This window comes from Orycteropus afer, unplaced genomic scaffold (genome assembly GCF_000298275.1).
Source record: "Orycteropus afer afer isolate SDZICR_OR568_19922 unplaced genomic scaffold, OryAfe1.0 scaffold00098, whole genome shotgun sequence".
NCBI lineage: Eukaryota > Metazoa > Chordata > Mammalia > Tubulidentata > Orycteropodidae > Orycteropus > Orycteropus afer.
Window position 1 is genome coordinate 3,354,870 of NW_006921685.1, and position 20,872 is coordinate 3,375,741.

General features: G+C 37.8%; 1 protein-coding gene across 1 annotated transcript in view; it reads right to left on the reverse strand.

Annotated features, from left to right (window-relative positions):
* Positions 1 to 8,456: 8,456 nt before the first annotated feature.
* Positions 8,457 to 20,872, reverse strand: part of LOC103198629 (transmembrane protease serine 11G-like) — a 53,752-nt gene continuing 41,336 nt past the window's right edge. Inside the window, exons 9-10 of the mRNA XM_007942804.1 lie at positions 20,418 to 20,560; positions 8,457 to 8,618 (exon numbers count right to left, since the gene is read on the reverse strand). Of these exons, the coding sequence (XP_007940995.1) occupies positions 8,457 to 8,618; positions 20,418 to 20,560 (305 nt within the window). The remainder of the gene's footprint in view (positions 8,619 to 20,417; positions 20,561 to 20,872) is intronic.

Genomic DNA, 20,872 nt, shown 5'->3' on the forward strand with positions numbered 1-20,872 from the left:
TTTTTTTGCAGTTCTTTCAGTGCAGGTTGGACTTCTTCCTTCAGTACCACTGGTTCTTGATCATATGCTATGTCCTGAAATAGTTGAACATCGACAAATTCTTTTTGATGCAATGACTTCTTCTTCCTTCTATCTTCTTCTGATGTTTCCTGCTTTGTTCAATATTTTGCCCATAGTATCTTTCACTATTGTAACTCAAGGCTTGAATGTTTTCTTTAGTTCTTTCAACTTGAGAAGTGCCAAGTGTATTCCTCCCTTTTGGTTTTCTAAGTCCAGGTCTTTGCACTTTTCATTATAATATTTTACTTTAATTACTAACATTAGATAGGAATATGACAAACTATTTAATTTAAAATATTAATGTAAAAACTTTCTGTTGCCTGCAACTCTGAGAAATGAAATCTTTTTATGATGGTTGTTTTGCATAGAACTTTGAGAGTAATCTTTTACCTCTTACTTTAACACTTTGAGAAGCTTATTCAAGCTGAAAAAATGCTCTCTCCTTCTTTCAAACAATTAAATACGAAGAGGAATCACGGAGTCCAAAGTCTGTGAAGATTGGAAGCATACTCAAGGATTTGTGTTTTTTCTTCTGCCATAAATCTCCTCTTCTCATAGCCAAATTCTTAACAAATGAAAAATTACTGTGTTTTATATTTTTAGTTTTACTTGAAATTTTATGGGAAAATTAAAAGCTTTCCAGTTGGTCTAATCTATAAAAAGTGCACTGTGATACAATTTGAAAGCAACTTTGTGCATTATACAGATATTAACTTCAGTGTAGAATTCCTGGGTCATATGGCAGGCAAAGATATAATTTGATTAATATTGTTGCCACCAGCAACCCATGAAGGTTCTACATCATTGCCTACAGGTGGCATTATTCCACTTGTCTTTTAGGTATAAAGCGATGTGTTTCTGTTGTTTCAATTATATTTCTTTGAATACTAATGATGTGAGCATTTCTTTACATGCTTGCTAGCTATTTGAGGTTTTTTTTTTTTGTAAATTGCCTTTTCATATATTTGTACATATCCTTTATTAAGATTGTTCTTTTTCCTTGTTGATTTGCAGAAGTTTGTGTGTTTTTGTGCATGTGTATCTATTCTAGACAATCACTACATTGTCAGATTTGGGCATTTCAAGTATCTCCTCCTAGTTTACCCATTGTGTTGCTTGGCTAACAGAAAATTAGAATTTTATGTTGTTAAATGAATAATTTCTTTTTTGTCTTGTAATTTATACTTTTGAGTCATTGCTTAAAAGAAGGTATTCTTCATCCTTGGTCACAAAGTTTTTTTCTTTTTTCTTTTGTAATAATATTATAATTTTCCCTTTCTTATTTAGTTCTATACTCCATTTCTGGAGTCTACCTTTGTGTGTAGTTTAAGCAGGGACTTGTGGTTGTGGTGACACTGAAATGAACTTCTCAGATCTTTTGCTGTGGAGTATAATTGACAACTGGCCTGAGATGATATTCTCTGGGTTCCTTACTGCATTCACACAGACCTTGCTTTTTACTGCCTTCTCTAAGACAGAAGAGGTGTTTAAGCAGGTCCATTCCTAGGAGATGTGGGACTCCTCTGATGAAAGGGCTTAGCTTGAAGATTCGTAATAGTCCTGACTGAAAGTTTTGGGAACTGCGCTGCCATGTGAGATTTTTCCTATCCAAGGCTTCTTTGAATTCTCTGTACTGCACAGGGGTCAGAACTGCACTGAACTGCACTGAACTGCACTGAAGACTCCTAACTCTAGCTTGTATCTCATTTTTCCTCACAGAAATTATGCCCAATAAATCCCTTGCACCTCAGATCCCATATTGAGGTCTGACTGGGGTGGTCCGTGAGCAGTCTGATAAAATTTAAGACTGACTAACTCCCTTCACTATCTGTTGGACAAAAAGAATGCCAACCTGATTGGTAGTGGGCGTAGATAATCCCTGGCATAAAGTGGCAGCTAATTTGCTAAAGATTTCACTAGTGGTGACTTGGGAAAGCTTCTTGGTAGAGGCAATACAATTACACATGTGACGGTTCAGGCGTTTCAAAGATAAACCGAAAAAAAAAAAAAAAAAAACCCACTGCCATTGTCTCATAGCAACCTATTCTATTCATAGACAGAATAGAACAGGAAGGCTGTGAATTTATAAGGCTGGAAATCTTTATAGAAGCAGACAGCCTCATCTTTCTCTCACAGAGTGGCTAGTGGATTGGAGCTACTGAAATTTTGTTAGCAACCAGATGCTTAAGGCAAGAAAATACCTACAAAGACAATGTAGTTGGTTGGTTGCTACTAAAATGTACTGTTTTCCTGCAGAAGGATAAGGAGGAATTGAGAGCTATTTACAATTAGTCAAAGTAGGAGAACTAATTACAAAGAGGCCCTTATTTCTTGCAGAGAAAATATATGCACAGTTAAGCATTAGGCTGCAAATATCATAGGTTGATTTACAGAATTCCAAAGATGTTTGAATCCTGGCACGATATTTGAATGTTGGCTTGAATGAGTCAAAGCAGGTCTGTTATGCAGGGCCATGACAGAGACCAGGGACCTTGAAACATAAGATGGGGACAGCTGCATGGATGTCTGTAATGATGCTGATTCTAGAGGCAGGCCTGAGACCTCAGAGCTTGCGAGAGTGGTCCTCTTCTCATGATAAGAGCCACTTCTTCTGCTATGTTCAAAGATGCTTCAGTTTTCCCCTAAGTCAATAAACGCCTCTATGGAGATATTCCCATTTCTTTAATCAACACCCAGGCCAATAATGCAAATGGGAATGTGCTTGGTCTGATAAAAGAAAAAGAGATTATGCACCAAGGGAGTTGTAAAATGTACTGGAAGAGGAATACTCCTGTTCTTAGGATTGGATTTTGAGGTTTCTTGATCAAGGGAGCTGGAATGGATAAGCAAGCATTCATTGATTTTGGAGCATTTTCTTAAAATAAGGAGATTTGGTGGCATAGTGCCTAAGGTATTTGACTGCTAACCAGAAGGCTGGTAGTTCAAGCCACCAGCTACTCCTTGGAAGGAGGTTGGACAATCTACTTCAATAGTGACACTGCCTCGAAAATCCAATGAGGAGTTGCTATGGGTTGGGTCCAACTAGATGGCACATAACAATAACAACAACAATATGAGTCAGAATCAACTCAATGGCAGTGGATTTGTTGGTTTTTTTGGGTTTTCTCAAAATACGGAATTTGATACTCTGACTTGGACCCCAGGAAATCAGGGAAAATAGCTGTTAGTGTTGATATTGGCAGCCTGGAGGAAATGACAGCTAAGGGTGAGAGAAGTACAGTGCCTCAGTTGCTCTGGCAGGAAGAAACAAACAGACTGAAGATAGTGGGCATGCTGGAATGGATATGTTATTATTACATGTAGCCAGAAGACCCACTAAAGGAATACATTCCATGTGAGGGTCCAGAAGATGAACCATTTCCAAAGTCATTAGAAATGAACTGGTGAAAGGGCTTAAGCATCAATGACAGATTCACTGATAGCTCTTCTCTGTAGGCCATGTCTGTGACTGTAGGAGAAGCAGTCACAGAAGTATGATCATCTATGAGGAGGATGGAGCCCTGAAATAACAGCATCCAAAATGCCACAGTAACTATTAGTGACCATTCCCATTGGCTGACCCTCCAGCAACTGGCTCCTCTAAAGGGAGTTTCACTGATGAACTGTTAAAGTAAAACAGAACTGGAAGAAAGCAGTCTCCTTCAACTTTAATGCCCCAGCCCAGTGGATGGAAAAGGATGAAAGTGGGAAAGAGAATATCTGAAAGCAGCTGATTAGTTACCATCTTTAAAAAAAAAAAAAAAAAAACAACTCCTTTCCTCAGTGGGATTTTGCCAATACTTCCTAAATTGGTGGTTTGGACTGGTGCTACTAGTTTCTGATATGAAACATAGGCAAAGATTTTCTCAAAGCAGTATAGTACAGAGCATGGTGTTGGGGGTAGGGGGAGAGACACAAGTATGAAAAATTTTTTCCCACTTTTCCCTCATTCCATTCTAGTCTTCATCCATCTATCTTTCCTACATACTCTGTTCATGATAGCCTTCAGCTCCCACTCTCTCATTCTTCTTTGTAATTTCCTGGCTTGGAATCCATGTTTTCCTTTCTTCTACAATTTATCTAGGGTTGATTTGGAGGAAGGAGACAAAAGCTTCTGCGAGTTCATTATCTTGGCAAAAACCTAAATCTCTCTATATATAATACTTACATTTGTGTACATAAATATACATGTATGTGTGTGCACATAAAATGATTTTAAAAAAATGGGGTATGCCCTTTATAAATCAATAGATGCATTGGTTTATGTTTGTATGAGCATAGAGAACAACATGAAAACCTTATACTTTGATTACCTGAGAAGAGAATTTTGGGATAATGGCCAGATTTTTCTTTGTACTACTCTGTGTTGGAAAAGAGCTCATACAACTTCATAGTTTGAAATGAAATTATAATAAAATATATTTTAAAAATAACATGGACCAGGAGATGGCAGTGTAGTAACATATTTAGGTCTTAAGTTTCTTTCTTGCCTGTCCTGCAGGGTTCTAATGAACATAGGTGTGGGTCACAGAGATCTGCTGTTTCTAGTTTTCTGGGATTAAACTGCCATGAACTGACATTACCAGATTGCACAGTTCAATCCATATTTTATTTGCGTTGGTTGCTTGCTTAAAATATTTTTTAATATTTAAAATTTTGTGACTAAATCATTCTGATGTTCTTCTATTAGTTGTTACTGCTTTATTTGGTCACCATTAATCTATCTTTTTCATTCATAATAAATTCCTTCTTCATTAAACAATACAAAACTTTTTTTTTTTTTCTTTTTTTAAATTCATCATGCTATCAGTTGATGGAAATTCTTAAATCTTTTTGGAAGGTAGTTTGAAAAGCCAGGTTTTGACCATTTGACTCTAAGCTCTCTGGTGGGTCTCTGGTAGACCTGCTGTAGCTCACATATAGCAGTGCCCAATTCCACTAGTGGACCCAGTGCCACTAGAGGAAGGAGAGTCTGAAAGAGGCCACGCTATGCCTGGTCAACCCCACTTCCCAGTTGTTGTTGTTATGTGCCGTCAAGTCGGACCCGACAACCTGACTCATAGTGACCCCTCCTTGGGTTTCTGAGGCAGTATCACTATAGAAGTAGACTGCCCAACCTGCATTCCAAGGAGTGGCTGGTGGGTTTGAACTGCCAGCCTTCTAGTTAGCAGTCAAGTGCCTTAGGCACCACACCACCAGAGCTCCTACACTTCCCAGAGGGTCTGTTATTTTCAGTGACAGTTATTAAATACACTTTACCTCTTTACATGGATGGACTTGAGAACAGGGACTTGGTCTTTATCCACATTTGTATACCCAGTGTCTAGAATCATACATGACACATAGTAGAGGTTCAAGAGATATTTGTTAGATGAATAAGTAAATGATAGAGTGAGTGACTGCATAAAATATCCTGGGTCAATGATGTCCAGTAGACCTTTCTGTGATTATAAGACTATTCTGTATCCGTGCTGCCCAATATGGTAGTCACAAGCCACATTTGACTATTTTGTACTTGAAATGTGACTAGTATGACTGAGGAAATGAATTTTTAATTTGATTTAATTTCAATTAATATATATCTAAATAGCCCCATCTGGCTAATGACTATCAACTGGACAGTGCAGTATTTAGTGCTTAGTGATGCTCTCTAATTTCCTATACTACACTCTGTAGTGTGAATGGGTGATGGACTAAGATGCTCTACCTCAGTCGAATACATAAATATCTTCCCAAGTAATATCTATTATACATCCTGGGGATGCTAAATAGAGTATATGTGGTGCAAGTATTCAAAATTTAGGTACTTGAAAAATAACTCACTTTTGTATGTGTATATATCTGAATTATTTGCCGGCAGCAGCTTGGTCTTCAAACAATCTCCTTCTTCCAAGTAGATTCTGTTCCCAAAGATTGTAATTTGGTAAAGATTGTATGGTTACGGCCATGGTCATGACAGAGGGTCTGTCAGTGTTTTCAATGAATCAGCATTACAAAAATGCAGAGAAGATATTTCCAAACCCATGTAAGAAAATGATGAGTTCATAATTGTTAACAGTGATTTTGTTCCTTTTACTATTGATCCTGTTACAATGGTGTTCAACTGAGGGTGATTTTGTCGTCAGGGGACATTTGGCAATATCTGGAGACCTTTTTTTTTTTTTGTCATAGCTGACATTTAATATGTAGAGAAAAAGAAATGTTGCTAAACATCCTACAATATACACAGCAGGGCCCCGTACAACACATAATTTCTATACCAAAATGTTAATAGTGCCAAAGTTGAGAAATTATGAAATATAGTGATGATTGAAAGAATGAGTTTGACTTTATTACCTTAAATATATTTTAATGTATACAACATAATATTATATGGGACAAGAAAGAGTCTTGATATAAAACATGAAAGGATATCTTAACACAGTAGTTATTTCATTAATTAAATTAAATGTTAAAGAGGGAGAAAAAGCAAATAAAGGTTAAGATGCACAGACTCAGACTAAAAAGTTTAATCTTTGTTTAACACTGCTCCACAGTCAATGTAAGTTCCACAAAATAGACATTTAAATACAGATGAAAAAGACCAGTTTATCATAATAACTAAGCCATTCCAAGTATGAAGACATTAGTGGTTCAGTGGTAGAATTCTTGTCTTCTGTGTGGGGGACCTGGCTTCAATTCCTGGACAGTATACTTCATACATAGCTTCCACCTGTCTGTCACTGGAGGTTTGTATGTTGTTAATATGCTACCCTGGTTTCAGCAGAGCTGCCAGCCTAAGATGGACTAAGAAGAAAAACCTGATGCTCTATTTCTGAAAATCAGCCAGTGAAAACCCTATGGATCATAATGGTCTGATGAACAACTCATTGTGGGAATGGCACAAGACTGGGCAGCATTTTGTGCTGTTGTGCATGGAGTTGCCGTAAGTTGGAAGCAGACTCGACAGCAGCTAACAATAACAATAACAAGCTGTTACAAAGATGATTTCTTGATTATTTACATATTCTCTATAAATATAATTGTGCAAAAAATGCTTAACATTTTTAACAATAAATTTAAATATTTACAGTAAAGTCTTTACCAATTATAATAAAGTCTTTACCAAAACCTTATATCAAATTGTTTATTAATATGTAATTTTATATTGGCTTCTCATTTAAGCTGTTTTTGAATTTTGAATTTTTTATATTGGCTTCCCATTCTTTGGGTCTCTTAATTGCTCTGCAGTTAGTTGAAAATAAAACTATTTAGAAAATAAAATGCATTAAGAGAATCCATTTGTTTAATTAATTTGTATCTGGGGTGATACAAACAGTTGAAACACTCAGCCGCTGAAAGAGAGGTTGAAGGTTGGGGTCCATCCAGAGGCACCTTGAAAGAAAGGCCTGGTGATCTATTTGAGAAAAATCAGCCACTGAAACCTTGTGGAGAACACTTTTACTCTGACACAGATAGGATCGCCATGAGTTGGAATACTCTTGATGGGAACTGGTATTGCTTTAAAAAGTGACTCAAAGTGACACAGACATGAAGTCAATTTACAGCAGGATGGGGCTGAACATAGCTCTTCCTTTCTGAGTTCTTGCCTCTTCTTCTGATTTCCGCTTAATGAAAAGGCCAAGAAACTTTATCTTAAATTTCTAAGTGTTAGAAGACATTTTTACGTTGCCCTGGGCTAGGCAATATCTCCAGTTTTCTGGTGTCTGACCCAAGGATTTATTCATTGCTCCAGCTCTGTTGGTGTAGTGCCTAAGGCATTTGACTACTAACCAGAAGGCTGGCAGTTCAAGCCCACCAGCCACTCCTTGGAAGGAAGATTGGACAATTTACTTCTGTAGAGATACTGCCTCAGAAACCCAAGGAGGGTTTGCTATGAGTTGCAATAGACTCAATGGCAGTGAGTTTGGAGTTAAATGTTTGAAGAGTTCAAATTCTGAACTTCTGAGTGTAAATATAAATGTCAAGTTTTTCCATGTTTCAACAGAGGACACATCTGGGCAAAAAGCGGGGAGTCATTAGGGTAATGTAGCGTGCTCTGTCAGTAAACACATAGAGAATGCTTAACCAGTTGGTACCTATCTGATTGAACTGCTGGATCATTCTAAAATAGGTAGTGTAGTGTTAGGAACAGAAAGATGAGCAAAGAAGTTACCAGAAACATTTATCATCAATGACAGTTATTTGTGGAGTTGACAGTATCTTCTTTACTCATAGCAAGCAAAAGCTGTCAGATGACTTGAAAGAAATAATGCCTTCATCTTGTTTAAAGAGAGAGTGGCAGTTTACACATAATTGCATCTGGGACACAGTGATAATGGTACACACGGCAACACATACAGAACACAATTTGCTAGATACCAACACATAACCCACAACCACACATGTCTGTGGCATTATATGTTTGTTTTAGATTTAATCCAGTCCCGGTAACGAGTCACTTTGGTATAAAGTCCAGGCTTGTTTGGTTTTCCACAGTCTATTCCCCAGCTTACTATTCCAATGAGATACCAGATGTTTCTATCAAGTGCAATAACCAGGGGTCCTCCAGAATCACCCTGGAGAAGAAAAAAAATATGGTCAATGTGATATATAAAGATGTGTCAGAAATGAGTTATTCAATTGAAATTCTAATAAATTAATATTTTATATTGAAGTATGCATAAGTAATACTGTTTTACTTACCATTAGCATTACTTACTGCTTATACTCAGTTAATGACCTCATCTAGAATGTAATGTGAATAAAGCTATTGTTTGCTTTTATACTTATAGGAGTTTTATTCCTGCTCTGTATAAACAATGGTCACAAACTGAACTTACACCCAGTCAGCCAATTCTTACCTAAATGATAACTTCAAGGCTCAACTAAAATGTCACTTCCTTCATGAAGCTTCTAACTCTGTTATAGTGGAAAAAAAATATCCTTCTTTGAATTTGAATTATACCTTTTTACCCTACTAATACTAATTGATAACAAATACTACTGAATGTGGTATTTCTATGCAGCAATAGGCTTGAGAGGAGAAAGGTATGCAAAGAGCACTGTAACCAAATGTGCACTGTTTACTACTGAAAGGATTGTGCTCTCATTCTAAAGTAGAATTCTTAGCCCTAATGAATTGGTTAAAAACATGAGAATCATAAAGACTTCCCTATAGTATCTATAACTTGAGGTTTAGACAAATGGTTTTTAAGTTTATATTTTACCATTGTACCTATTCATTAAAAGGAAATATTATGTGGAAGCCTAATATAGACTTTTCCATGAGAGAAATTGTCCTGTTTGAATCAGGTATTGAGGTGTAAAGACTTGTGCCTTTAGTTCACTCCCTTTCCCTTGTCTTCTCATACTTATTGGTAGCTTCCAGTGTTGAGTGGACAGAGTGAAAACCCTAGCCTACACCAAAAACACTTACCCTCAGTTCAGTAGGCCCACATACTAATTTACGTCCTCAATATTTCATTATTTGAGTTGAGGACTAAGGTGCATCTGCCCCAAGCCATGATATTTTCAAGCACCTTATACATATGTGAAAGCTGGACAATGGATTAAGAAGGACAAGAAAAATTGATCCATTTGAATTATGGTATTGGATAAGAATGTTGCATATACCATGGACTGCCAGAAGAAAGAAGAGATCTGTCTTAGAAGAAGTACAACCAGAATGCTCTGTAGAATGGAGGATGGCAAGACTTCATCCCATGTTCTTTGGACATATTATCAGAAGGGGCCCATCCCTGGAGAAGAACATCATGCTTGGTAAAGTAGAGGGTCTACTAAACAAAGGAAGACCCTCAATGAGGTGGATTGACACAGTGGCTGCAATGATGGGTTCAGGCATAGCAATGATTGTGAGGATGGTGCAGGACTGAGCAGTGTTTTGTTCTGTAGTACATAGAGTTGCTATGAGTTGGAACCAACTTGATGGTGCCTAGCCACAACAGCAACAACATGTGGTAAAAGGAAGCAAAGGGAAGTGAATCCCCCAAAAAACCACATCAGTGGAAAGAGAATATCTGCTGCTATATATATTTAGTATGCTCCTTTTCTAAGACCTTGTGACCAAGTTGTATTTTAGAACACCCAAGTTGCTTCTGCTTCTCTGTACCAGGGACAACTCAAATAGAGTGAGGTAAGAATGACCTTTCATTCCAGAGTATGTAGCCAACTCCTGTTTTTTTTTTTTTTAGTTACTTTGTGCTATATCGTTAGATTGTAAATCTATAGTGGAAAGAGATCATGATATTTAAATATTACCTTTATGTTTCTTTCAGAAACTGCCACAATCCCTGGCATATAATAGACTTACAAATTTTTTAAAAAGAAATGTAACTGAATAATTATTACAATAATATAACCAACAGCCAATCAATAACCAAGCAGATCAATAGTGGCAACTTTGTGTATAGAGAAAAGCACTCACATATGTCAAATTGCCATAGTCATTTCTTACAAGAATTGCTAAATTGTTGTGCTCAGTCACAAATGTTTTATCTAAAATATTTCTATTCAGTGTGTGGCCCCCAACTGAATCACAAACTGAATTGCACCACACTGATGTGGATAAAGGGAGGGATGGTATAGAAAGAGTCTGTGACCACCATGATAACATTAGGAAAAGGGAGGACACTGAATTGTGCACATAAGATATAAACGACAGAGGCTAATACCAGTATATCCATAATACTGCATTACCATTAACACCAAACACCAGGCTACAGATAAACACATAAACATCTGAGAAGATCAGATGGGGGTCAGTGAACAGGATTATATTCTAGATGAAGGATAGAGTCAGCTGAGGCTAATCTTGCACAAATACCAGTGACACAAAATACCCACAATCCTTACAGAAACAACAGAAGACAGACATAGAGTGATCTCTCATAGACAGTCAGGCACTGTGGAAGAGAGATACCACAAATCTACCAACTGGGGGACACCTGACTCAACTGACACAACAAAATACTTAAAAATCTTGTTCCTCAACCAACATTGGTGAGTAGCGACTGGGGTCTTAAAAACTTTCAAGCAGCCATCTAAGATGCAGCTAATAGTCTCCTATTGTCAGAAGTGAAGAAGACTGCAAAAAACCAAGGGCATTGGGAAGCAACCAGCCCTAAGACATGATGGACCTTGAGAAAAGAAGAACTAGATGTTGCCTGGCTACCAATGCCAACTACTTGGGAAAGGATCAAAACTGGAGAGCCTGGATAAAGTGGGAGGAAAAATGTGGAACAAAATCCAAAAACATAATAATGACCAGAATTATTGGTTGGATGAAGTCTGGTGGGACCTCCAATACTATCACCCTGGGATACATTTTGGGCATGGAATAAAACTCACTGCCAGGGACTGGCTCTCAACCCAATAGTAAACAAGTTGTATATGTGGACCACTCAAACCAGGGTGACGCACCCACATACTCTATGGAGATGCATCCCTTGGAGCAATTGACTATGGGTCAACTACGGGGCAACATTCTCTTGGAGGCAATGCAGGACACACAAGAGTGCATGACTATGAGGGGCATGGGGTGTGGGTTACTGGACTGGGAAGGAAGGAGACTGGGTTAGGGTTGGGGATGGTAATTGGGGAGTGAAACCAAATGTACATAAAAACAAACTCTGCTTTGTAAACTTGCATGTAAAGCACAATTAAAAAAAAATACTGTTTTAGTTATCTATTTGGAATGAGGCATATAATTGTTGATGTCAGATAGATCTTGACTGAAAGCAAAAGATACCAGAGAAATGTTTGCCAGTGTTCTATTGACTATGCAAAGGCCTTCGACTGTAATGATCATAAACATAACATTATCTTATGGATAATGTTGCAAAAAATGGGAATTCCAGAACACTTAATTGTGCTCATAAGGAACAGGGACCAAGAGGCAATTGTTCAGGTAGAACAAGGGGATATTGCATGGTTCAAAACCAGGATAGATGTGTATCAAGGTTGTATCCTTTCATTATACTTATTCAATATGTATATTGAGCAAATAACCTGAAAACCTGGATTACACGAAGAACATGAAATTAGTACTGGAGGACAATCTAGAAACAGTCTGCAACAGTAGATGACAGAACTGTACTTGCTGAAAGTAAAGAAGACTTGAAGCTCTTACTGATTAAAATCAGAGACTACAGCCTCCAGTGAGAATTACACTGCATCACAAAGAATATAAAAATCCTTAAAACTGGACAAAAATGCCACATCACGGTAAATGGAGAGAAGATTGAAGCTGTCAAAGATTTCATTTTACTTGGATCCAAAATCAATGTCCATGGAACGAACAGTTAAGAAATCAAACGACAAATTGCACTGGACAATTCTCAAAAAGATCTCTTTAAAGTATTTAAAAGCAAAGATGTCCTTTTGAGGACTAAGTTGTGCCTAACCCAAGCTATGATATTTTCAACGGCCTCATATATACTTGAGAGCTAGCTATACAGAGAATAAGGAAGATTGCAGAAGAATCGATACATTTGAATTGTGGTGTTGGTGAAAAATATTGAAATTACCATTGATGCTAGAAGAAAGAACAAATCTGTGTTGGAGGAAGCACAGCAAAAAGGGAAGACCCTCAATGAGATGGATTGACACAGTGGGTGTGATGATGGGATGAAGAAGCATGGCAATGATTCTGAGGAGGGTGCAGGAACAGTCAGTGTTTTGTTATGTTGTACATAGAGTCTCTATGAGTCAAAACCAACTCAGTGTCACCTAGCAACAACAATTTTTATCCTCTGAACAGCTAGACTTTAAAACTGACATTCTCTTTAAAACCTTAATGTTTACAATGAAATCTGTGTTTGGGTGGGGAAAAGTTATTTAATTTCTAAATATGATTGGTGAGTCAGACAGTACTCTCTCTATATATATGTATATGCATGTATGTATGTGTGTGTGTGTATACATATATATATATGTGTATACACACATATGTGTATATGTATATATGTGTGTGTATATATATATATATATATGTATGTGTACACACACATATGTATGTGTATATATATATGTATATATATAATTCCCAAACACTTCATTGTACTCATGAGGAACCTGTACCTTGACCAGGAGGCTGTCATTCGAACGGAACAAGGGGACACTACATGATTTTAAATCAAGAAGGGAGTGTGTCAGAGTTGTATCCTTTCCCCACACTTATTCAACCTATATGCTGAGCAAACAATCCGAGAACATGGACTATATGAAGAAAAATGTGGCCTCAGGATTGGAGGAAGAATCATTAACAACCTGAGATATGCAGATGATACAACTTTGCTTGCTGAAAGTGAGGATGACTTGAGGCACTTACTGATTAAGTTTGAAGAATGCGTCTGTAGTAGGGATTACGTCTCAATATAAAGAAAACAAAAATTCTCACAACTGGACCAATGAGCAGCATCACAATAAATGGAGAGAAGATTGAGCTCGTCAAATAATTCACGTTGCTTGGTTCTACAATCGATGCCAATGGAAGCAGCAGTCAGGACATTAGATGACATGTAGCATTGGGAAAATCAATCATGAAGGAACTGTTTCAAGTGCTGAGGAGCAAGGATATCTCCTTGAGGACTAAGGTGTGCCTGACACAAGCCATGGTATTTCCAATCACCTCCTATGCATGTGAGAGGTGGACAGTGAATAAGGAAGACTGAAGAAGAGTTGATGCTTTTGAGTTGTGGTGCTGGTGAAGAATGCTGAAGGTACCACAGACTGCCAAAAGAACTACCAGATCTGTCCTGGAGGAAGTGCAGCCAAGATGCTCCTTGGAAGCAAGGATGGCCAGACTTCGTCTCACCTACTTTGGTCATGTTGTCAGAGGGGACTATTCCCTGGAGAAGGATATCATGCTTGGTAGGGTGGAGGGTTGACAAAAGAGGGGGAGGGCTTCAACGAGGTGGACTGACATGGTGGCTGTGATGATGGGCTCAAGTATAGCAGGGATCATGGTGCTGGCTCGGGATCAGGCAGTGTTTCGTTCTGTTGTGCATGGAGTCGCTTTGAGTCCAAAGCGACTCGATGGCACCTAGGTACTGTTACATTGTCAGGATGGCAATCAATATCAAAAAACAAAATGTGTATGAATTGTTGAATGGAAAACCAATTTGCTCTGTAAACTTCCATCTAAATAGTAATAATTAAAAATAAATCTACAAAAAAAAAAAAAGATTTAAGAATGGAAATTGTTTGTAATCTGGGAACTGCCAATTTGTTGTCATTGTTAGGTGCTGTCGAGTTTCCAAGGCTGTAAACTTTATGGAAGGAGCCTGCCTCATTTTTCTCCTGCTAGTGGCTGGGGAGTTCAAACCACTGACTCTTTGGTTAGCAACTGGATGCTTTAAATACTACACCATCAGAACTCCCTTTATGGACTGTGTTATGGCAGTTGTCCCTGAGACTATGATCGTAAGCCTTCAAGCCCAGTGACTAAGTCCCTCCAGATGTTTGGTTATGGCTAAGAAGTTTGCATAACTTTACCACCTGTGTGTTGTATTATATACCTGGATATATCTACAGCACATACAAATATGTATGTAGAAATATCCTCTGCAAAACCTGTATATGCGTATGGGTGTACTTGATACTCCATTCCATACCTGTTCAGCTTACATATCTATGTATGTATCCAATTCTAAAGTATTGTTTGCTGTTACTGTTATTGCAGGATTGTGTATTTACGAGTATTTACTATTGTTGCCTTTTGATTGCCCTTGCATACCACCCCAATTTGTCTTCCTCTGCTGTGGCCATGTTGCACTGACCTCCTCCTTATTGTGTACGGCCTTTCCCTTCACCCAAGTTAATGAACGTCTATTATCTAGTTTGTGATTTTCCCTTTCTCCCTTTTCCATCCTTGGTAACCATCAAAGAATGTTTCTTTTGGTGTGCAAACTTTCTCTTGACTTTTTATGAAAACAATTTATACAAAATTTTCTCATACAAAATTTGTCCCTTTGTGATTGACTTATATCCTCCAGGTTTATCCATGTAAAATGATTCACAAATTCATTGTTACCATTGATAGGCATGTGGGGGGTTTCCATCTTTTTGCTATTTGAATAATGCTGCAATGAACATGGGTGTATTCATGTCATAGCTCTTATTTCTCTAAGATATATATGTAGTATGGGGTTTCTGATTCTATTTCTAACTTTTTAAGGAAACATTGTACCATTTTCAACAGTGGTTTTACCATTTTACATTCCCATAGCAGTGTATGAGAGTTCCAATCTTTCCACACCCTTAAACAGCATTTGTTGTTTTCTGCTTTTTTCTTTTTTTTTAATCATTGCTATTATTGCTGGGGTGAGATGATACCACATTGTTGTTTCAATTTGTCTTTCTCTAATGACTAAGGATTAGGAAGAACATTGTGAAGAAAAGAAATTCCAGAGCACTTAATTGTGCACATGCAGAAACTGTACATAGACTAAGAAGCTGTTGTCTGAACAGAATAAGGGGTACTGTGTGGCTTACAATCAGAAAAGATGTGTGTCAGGGTTGTATCCTTTCACCATAGTTATTCAAACTGTATGCTAAGCAAATAATCCAAGAAGGTGGACTATATGAAGAAGTATAGAAAAACTGTATGAAGGATAGGAGGGAGACTCATTAACAACCTGTGTTAGGCAAATGACATAATGATACTTGCTGATATTGAACGGAACTTAAAAGCACTTGCTGATAAAGATCAAAGACAACAGCCTGCAGTGTGGATTGCTACTCAAAATAAAGAAAACAAAAATCTTCACAACTGGACCAATAAGCATCATCATGAGAAACAGAGAAAAGACTGAAGTTGTCAAGGATTTAATTTTACTTAGATCTACACTCAGTGCTTGGAAGCAGCAGTCAAGAAATCAAATGATGTATTGCATTGAGTAAATGTGCTGCAAGAGACCTCTTTAAAGAGTTAAAAAGCAAAGATGTCACTTTGAGGACTAAGGTGCATCTGATTCAAGCCATGATATTTTTAATTACTTCCTATTCACTGACAATGAGTAAGAAATACCAAAGTAGAATTGATAGCTTTCAATTATGGTTTTGGAATATTAAATATGCTACAAAGTGCCAGAAGAAAGGAACAAATCTCTCTTGGAAGAAGTACAACTAGGGAGCCCCTGAGATGCTAGGATAGTGAGACTTTATCTCAAATACCTTGGACATTTTATCAGGAGAGGACTAGTCCCTGGAGAAGAACATCATGCTTGGTAAGGTAGAAAGTCAGTGAAAAAGAAGACCCTCAATGAGATGGATTGACACAGTGGCTACAAAGATAGGCTCAAGCAACAATTGTGAGGATGGCTCAGAACCAAACAGTGTTTCATTCTGTTGTACATTAGGTTGCTATGAGTCCACACTGACTTAATGGAACCTAACAATAATGACTAGCTATGGTGAGCATCTTTTGGCTAATGATTATGGACATTTCTGCATGTATTTGTTGGCCACCCACATGTCTTCTCTGATGAAGTGGCTGTTCATGTCTTTGACTCATTTTTTAATTGTATTGTCTTTTTGTTGTTGAAGTATTAAATTTTCCTATAAGTTTTAGAGATTTGTCCCTTGTCAGATATGTTGTTGCCAAACATTTTTCCCAATCTGTAGGTTTTCTACTTATGCTTTTAGAGAGGTCTTTTTATGTGCAGTGTTTTATTTTTCAGGGGATCCCAATCATCCAGTTATCCTGTATGGTTAGTGAAATTTTAGTTGTTTGATAGTATATTTATTGTATAAATTATAGCCCATATTTTTTCCATGATCTTTATAGTTTTAGATTTAACATTTAGATTTTGATCCATCTTGAGTGAGTTTTTGTATATGTGTCAGGCATGGCTCTTGTTTCATTTTTCTGTTAATAGATACCCAGTTTTGCCAGCACCATTTATTAAAGAGATCGTCTTTCCCATTTTATGGATTTTGACTTATTGGTACATGTGTCTGTCATTGTACCAGTACCAGGCTTTTTTTTTTTTTTTTTTTTTAATGAAAATATAAAAAAATTACAGTTAGATAAAATAGATTTTTTTTTTTTTTTTTTTTAACTACTGCTGGCAGTGTAGTAGGTTCTGTTCTTTTTCTTCAATTGTGCTTTGCTTATCCAGAGTCTCTTTGCTTTCCATATAAAATTGATGATTTCCCCATCTTTAAAGAATGTTTATGTGATCTGGGCTAGTTTTCCATTATATCTGTAGCTTGCTTTGGGTAGTATTTTCATTTTCATAATGTTAAATCTTCCTATCCATAAGGAGAGTATGTTCTTCCAATTATGTAGATCATTTTGTTTTCTTGCAAGAGTGTTTTGTAGTTTTCCTTATATAAGTCTTTTATAATCTTGTTAGATTTATTCCTAAATATTTGATCTTTGGGGTGGCCACTGTAAATGATACTGTTTTCCTGATTTATTTTTCAGAGTTCTCTTTGTTAACGTAAGGCATCTGATTATTTTTGTATGTTGATCTTGCACACTGCCATGTTGCTGAATCCTTCTATTCTTGTATCTTTCTTGTAGAATTTCTGAGATTTTTCTATGTACAGGATTATATCATCTGCAAATAGGGATAGTTTTAGTTCTTCCTTACCAATTTGGATGCTTTTTATTTCCTTTTGTTTCCTTATTGCTCTGGCTAAGATTATATTGAATAAAAGTTGTTGTAACAGGTTGCTTGAACAATTTCTCTTAGAAAGATCAGCATGAGGCCAGTACCCATGAGGTGGAGGTTAAAGATGTCCCAAATATCCAAACTACTATGCCACTCCATCATTTCAGACATTAACTCCTCCTCCTCCTCCCAGTAATTTCCCCAGTCTTAGGGTTCTGTTTTTCGCTGTAACGCCTCACAGAACTCACAGGCACCCAAGGGTTCGTCTTACGTAGTTAGTGGTGGAGGCTGGCGGGCTGGAGGGTCCCGGGTCCGTGAGCAGGTCTGGTGGATCCTCCCAACTCTCGGGGTTTGATGAACCTTGATCAGCAGATCAGATGACGGCTGCTGTCTCAAATCCAGGAGTGAGATGAGGATGATCCAAGACACAAAACCGGAGCAAGAGGAGAGGGAATCTTCCCAGGAGATTCGTAGGTATACCCTCAGGGAAGCTAAGGGTGGTGATTTGAATTATACCCTCCAGCAAGGCAGGACTCAAGATACATTCCACCTGTGTTGCCCCAACAGAATTAACATAAATCCCATCACAGAGTCCATTGCCAGTCATTATAGCGAATGACTACTACCAGCTGCCCAGCCAAGTTGATACCTGACCTTAACTACCACACCACCCCAAATAGGCATGGATAATTGGATTTACAAAACATCACAGAATGGAGGACAATGGCTAGAAGGGCCACATCAAGCAATTCACTGCACAGATATACTGTCTAGTTCCCATTTCAGGGGAATATTTTCAGTTTCTCTCCATATGAGAATGATGTTGGCTGTTGTTTCTGCATATATCCCGTTATTTATGTTGAGGAATTTCCCTTGTATTGCTAATTTGCTGAGTCTCCCCTTCCCCCAGAAGGGTTATTGGATTTTATAAAATGCATTTTTGCATTGATTGATATGATTATGTGATTTTTAAAAAAAAAAAAAACTTTGTTGTGCTTTGGGGAGCTCTGGTGGCATAGTGCTGAAGCCATTTGACTGCTAACCAGAAGGTTGGTGGTTCAAACACACCAGCCACTCCTCAGAAGGAAGATTGGGCAATCTACCTCCATAGTGATATTGCCTCAGAAACCCAAGGAGGGGTCGCTATGAGTCGTATCCGACTCAATGGCAGTGAGCTTTCATTTCATATTGTGCTTTAGGTGACAAACTACAAAGCAAATTTGTTTTACATTCAACAGTTCATGCACATTTCATTTCATGTCCCGATCACCATCCCCAAACATAAAAAACTCTCCTCCCCTTCTGTCCCTGTGACTACCCCTTGATGGTGCCTTCTTAACTATGCATTTCTGTCTATCCAGCTATCCCTCTATGTAAATGCTGCCCCTTTGGATGATTGCTCTAAGGGGTACATCTCCTTAGAGTAGGTGCGGGTATTGCCTCATGTTAGATGTTCTATATGTAGGTCTTTCTACTTTTGGGCTGAAAGCCAATCCATGGGATTGAGTCCATTTGTAGGCCTGAAGGGGGGTAACCATAATCTTGGGGGTTCCACCAGACTCTATCCAACCAGTAATTCTGGTCATTTTTGTGATTTTGAATTTTGTTTCAGATTTTTCCTCCCACTCTATCCATGATCTATAGTTTTGATCCCTTTCTGAGTGGTTGGAATTGGTAGCCGGGTACCATCTAGTTCTTCTGGTCTTAGAGTCATGAAAGTTGAGGTCCTTGTGGTCCATCGTATCCTTAGACTAATTGTTTCCAGATGTCTTTGATTTTTTTCACTCTTCTTTGATTCAAATGAGAGGAGACCAATAGTTGCATCTTAGATGGCCACTCAAAAGTTTTAAAGCCCCAGTCACTACTCACCAAAGTAAGTTGCAGAACAAGATTTCTGTTTGCTGTGTTGTGCCAATTGAGCATGATGTCCCCTGAGACTATGGTCCTGAGTATTTTACTCAGCATCATGTCCTCCAAATTCATCCACATTGTGAGATGATTCTTTTTTTTACTTTAACTATGTGGTGGATTACGTTGACTGGTTTTCTGATGTTGAACCATCCTTGCATACTTGGTTTAAATCCCAGTTGGTTGTGATGTATTATTATTATTATTTTGATATGGCATTGGATTCTATTGGCTAATGCTTTGTTTACAATCTTTGCATCTGTATTCAAGAGGGATATTGGTCTATAAAGGAGCTCTGGTGGTGTAGTATTTAAGGCAGTTGGCTGCTAACCAAAAGATTGGTGGCTTGAATCCACCAGCCACTCTATGGAAGAAAGATAAAACAGTCTGCTTCTATAAAGATTTACAGCCTTTGAAACCCTATAGGGGTTGCCATGAATTGGAATTGACATGATGGCAGTGAGTTTGGTTTTTCTTATCATTGTTATTATTGTTCTATAATTTTCTTTTTTAGTAGTATCTTTGCTTCTCTTTGGTATCAGGATTCTGCTTGCTTCATGGAATGAACTCAGGAGTATTCCATCCTTTCCTGTGTTATGGAATAATTTGAGTATAATTGGTGTCAACTCTTCTGTGAATGTTTGGTAGAATTCTCCAGTGAAGCTATCTGGGCCAGGGCTTTTTTGTTATCGAGCACTCCTCTTTTTTAATACTCTTCTTTTCTACACTTTAATTTTGTGGAAATGACATTGGTCTACTTAACATGTCTACTTAACAGGTCATATCTACTTAACAGAGTCATTTTTGTGGATTTGAGTCTATTCTTACCTCACAGGCATCTTGTCCTCCTTTCAAGTATCCAGCACATATCATTCCTGATGATACAGCACCACCATATACAGTAACCTGATTACATACATCATTGCTTATAATCTCTACTTGAGCTTCTCTCAGAGTATTTGGAAAGGGACCTAAAGAAGAAAAAATAAATAAATAGGTAAAGCATTTCCAGGTCATAATAGCTAATTGTTTAGTTTTGCATAATGGACCAGTGACAAAACATACATGTTGTCCAGGCTGGATCGCTGTGCTCAGATTCAAGTACATTTCTTGGGTGCCTTCTATATGCTAGATACCATATTTGGCACCTTTATTCTCACTGTCTTATTTACTCATTGCAATAACCACCAAAGATGTTGCTGTTGTTGTTGTTGTTTGCCGTCGAGTCGGCCCCGACTCATAGCGACCCCTCCTTAGGTTTCCGAGGTAGTATCACTATGGAA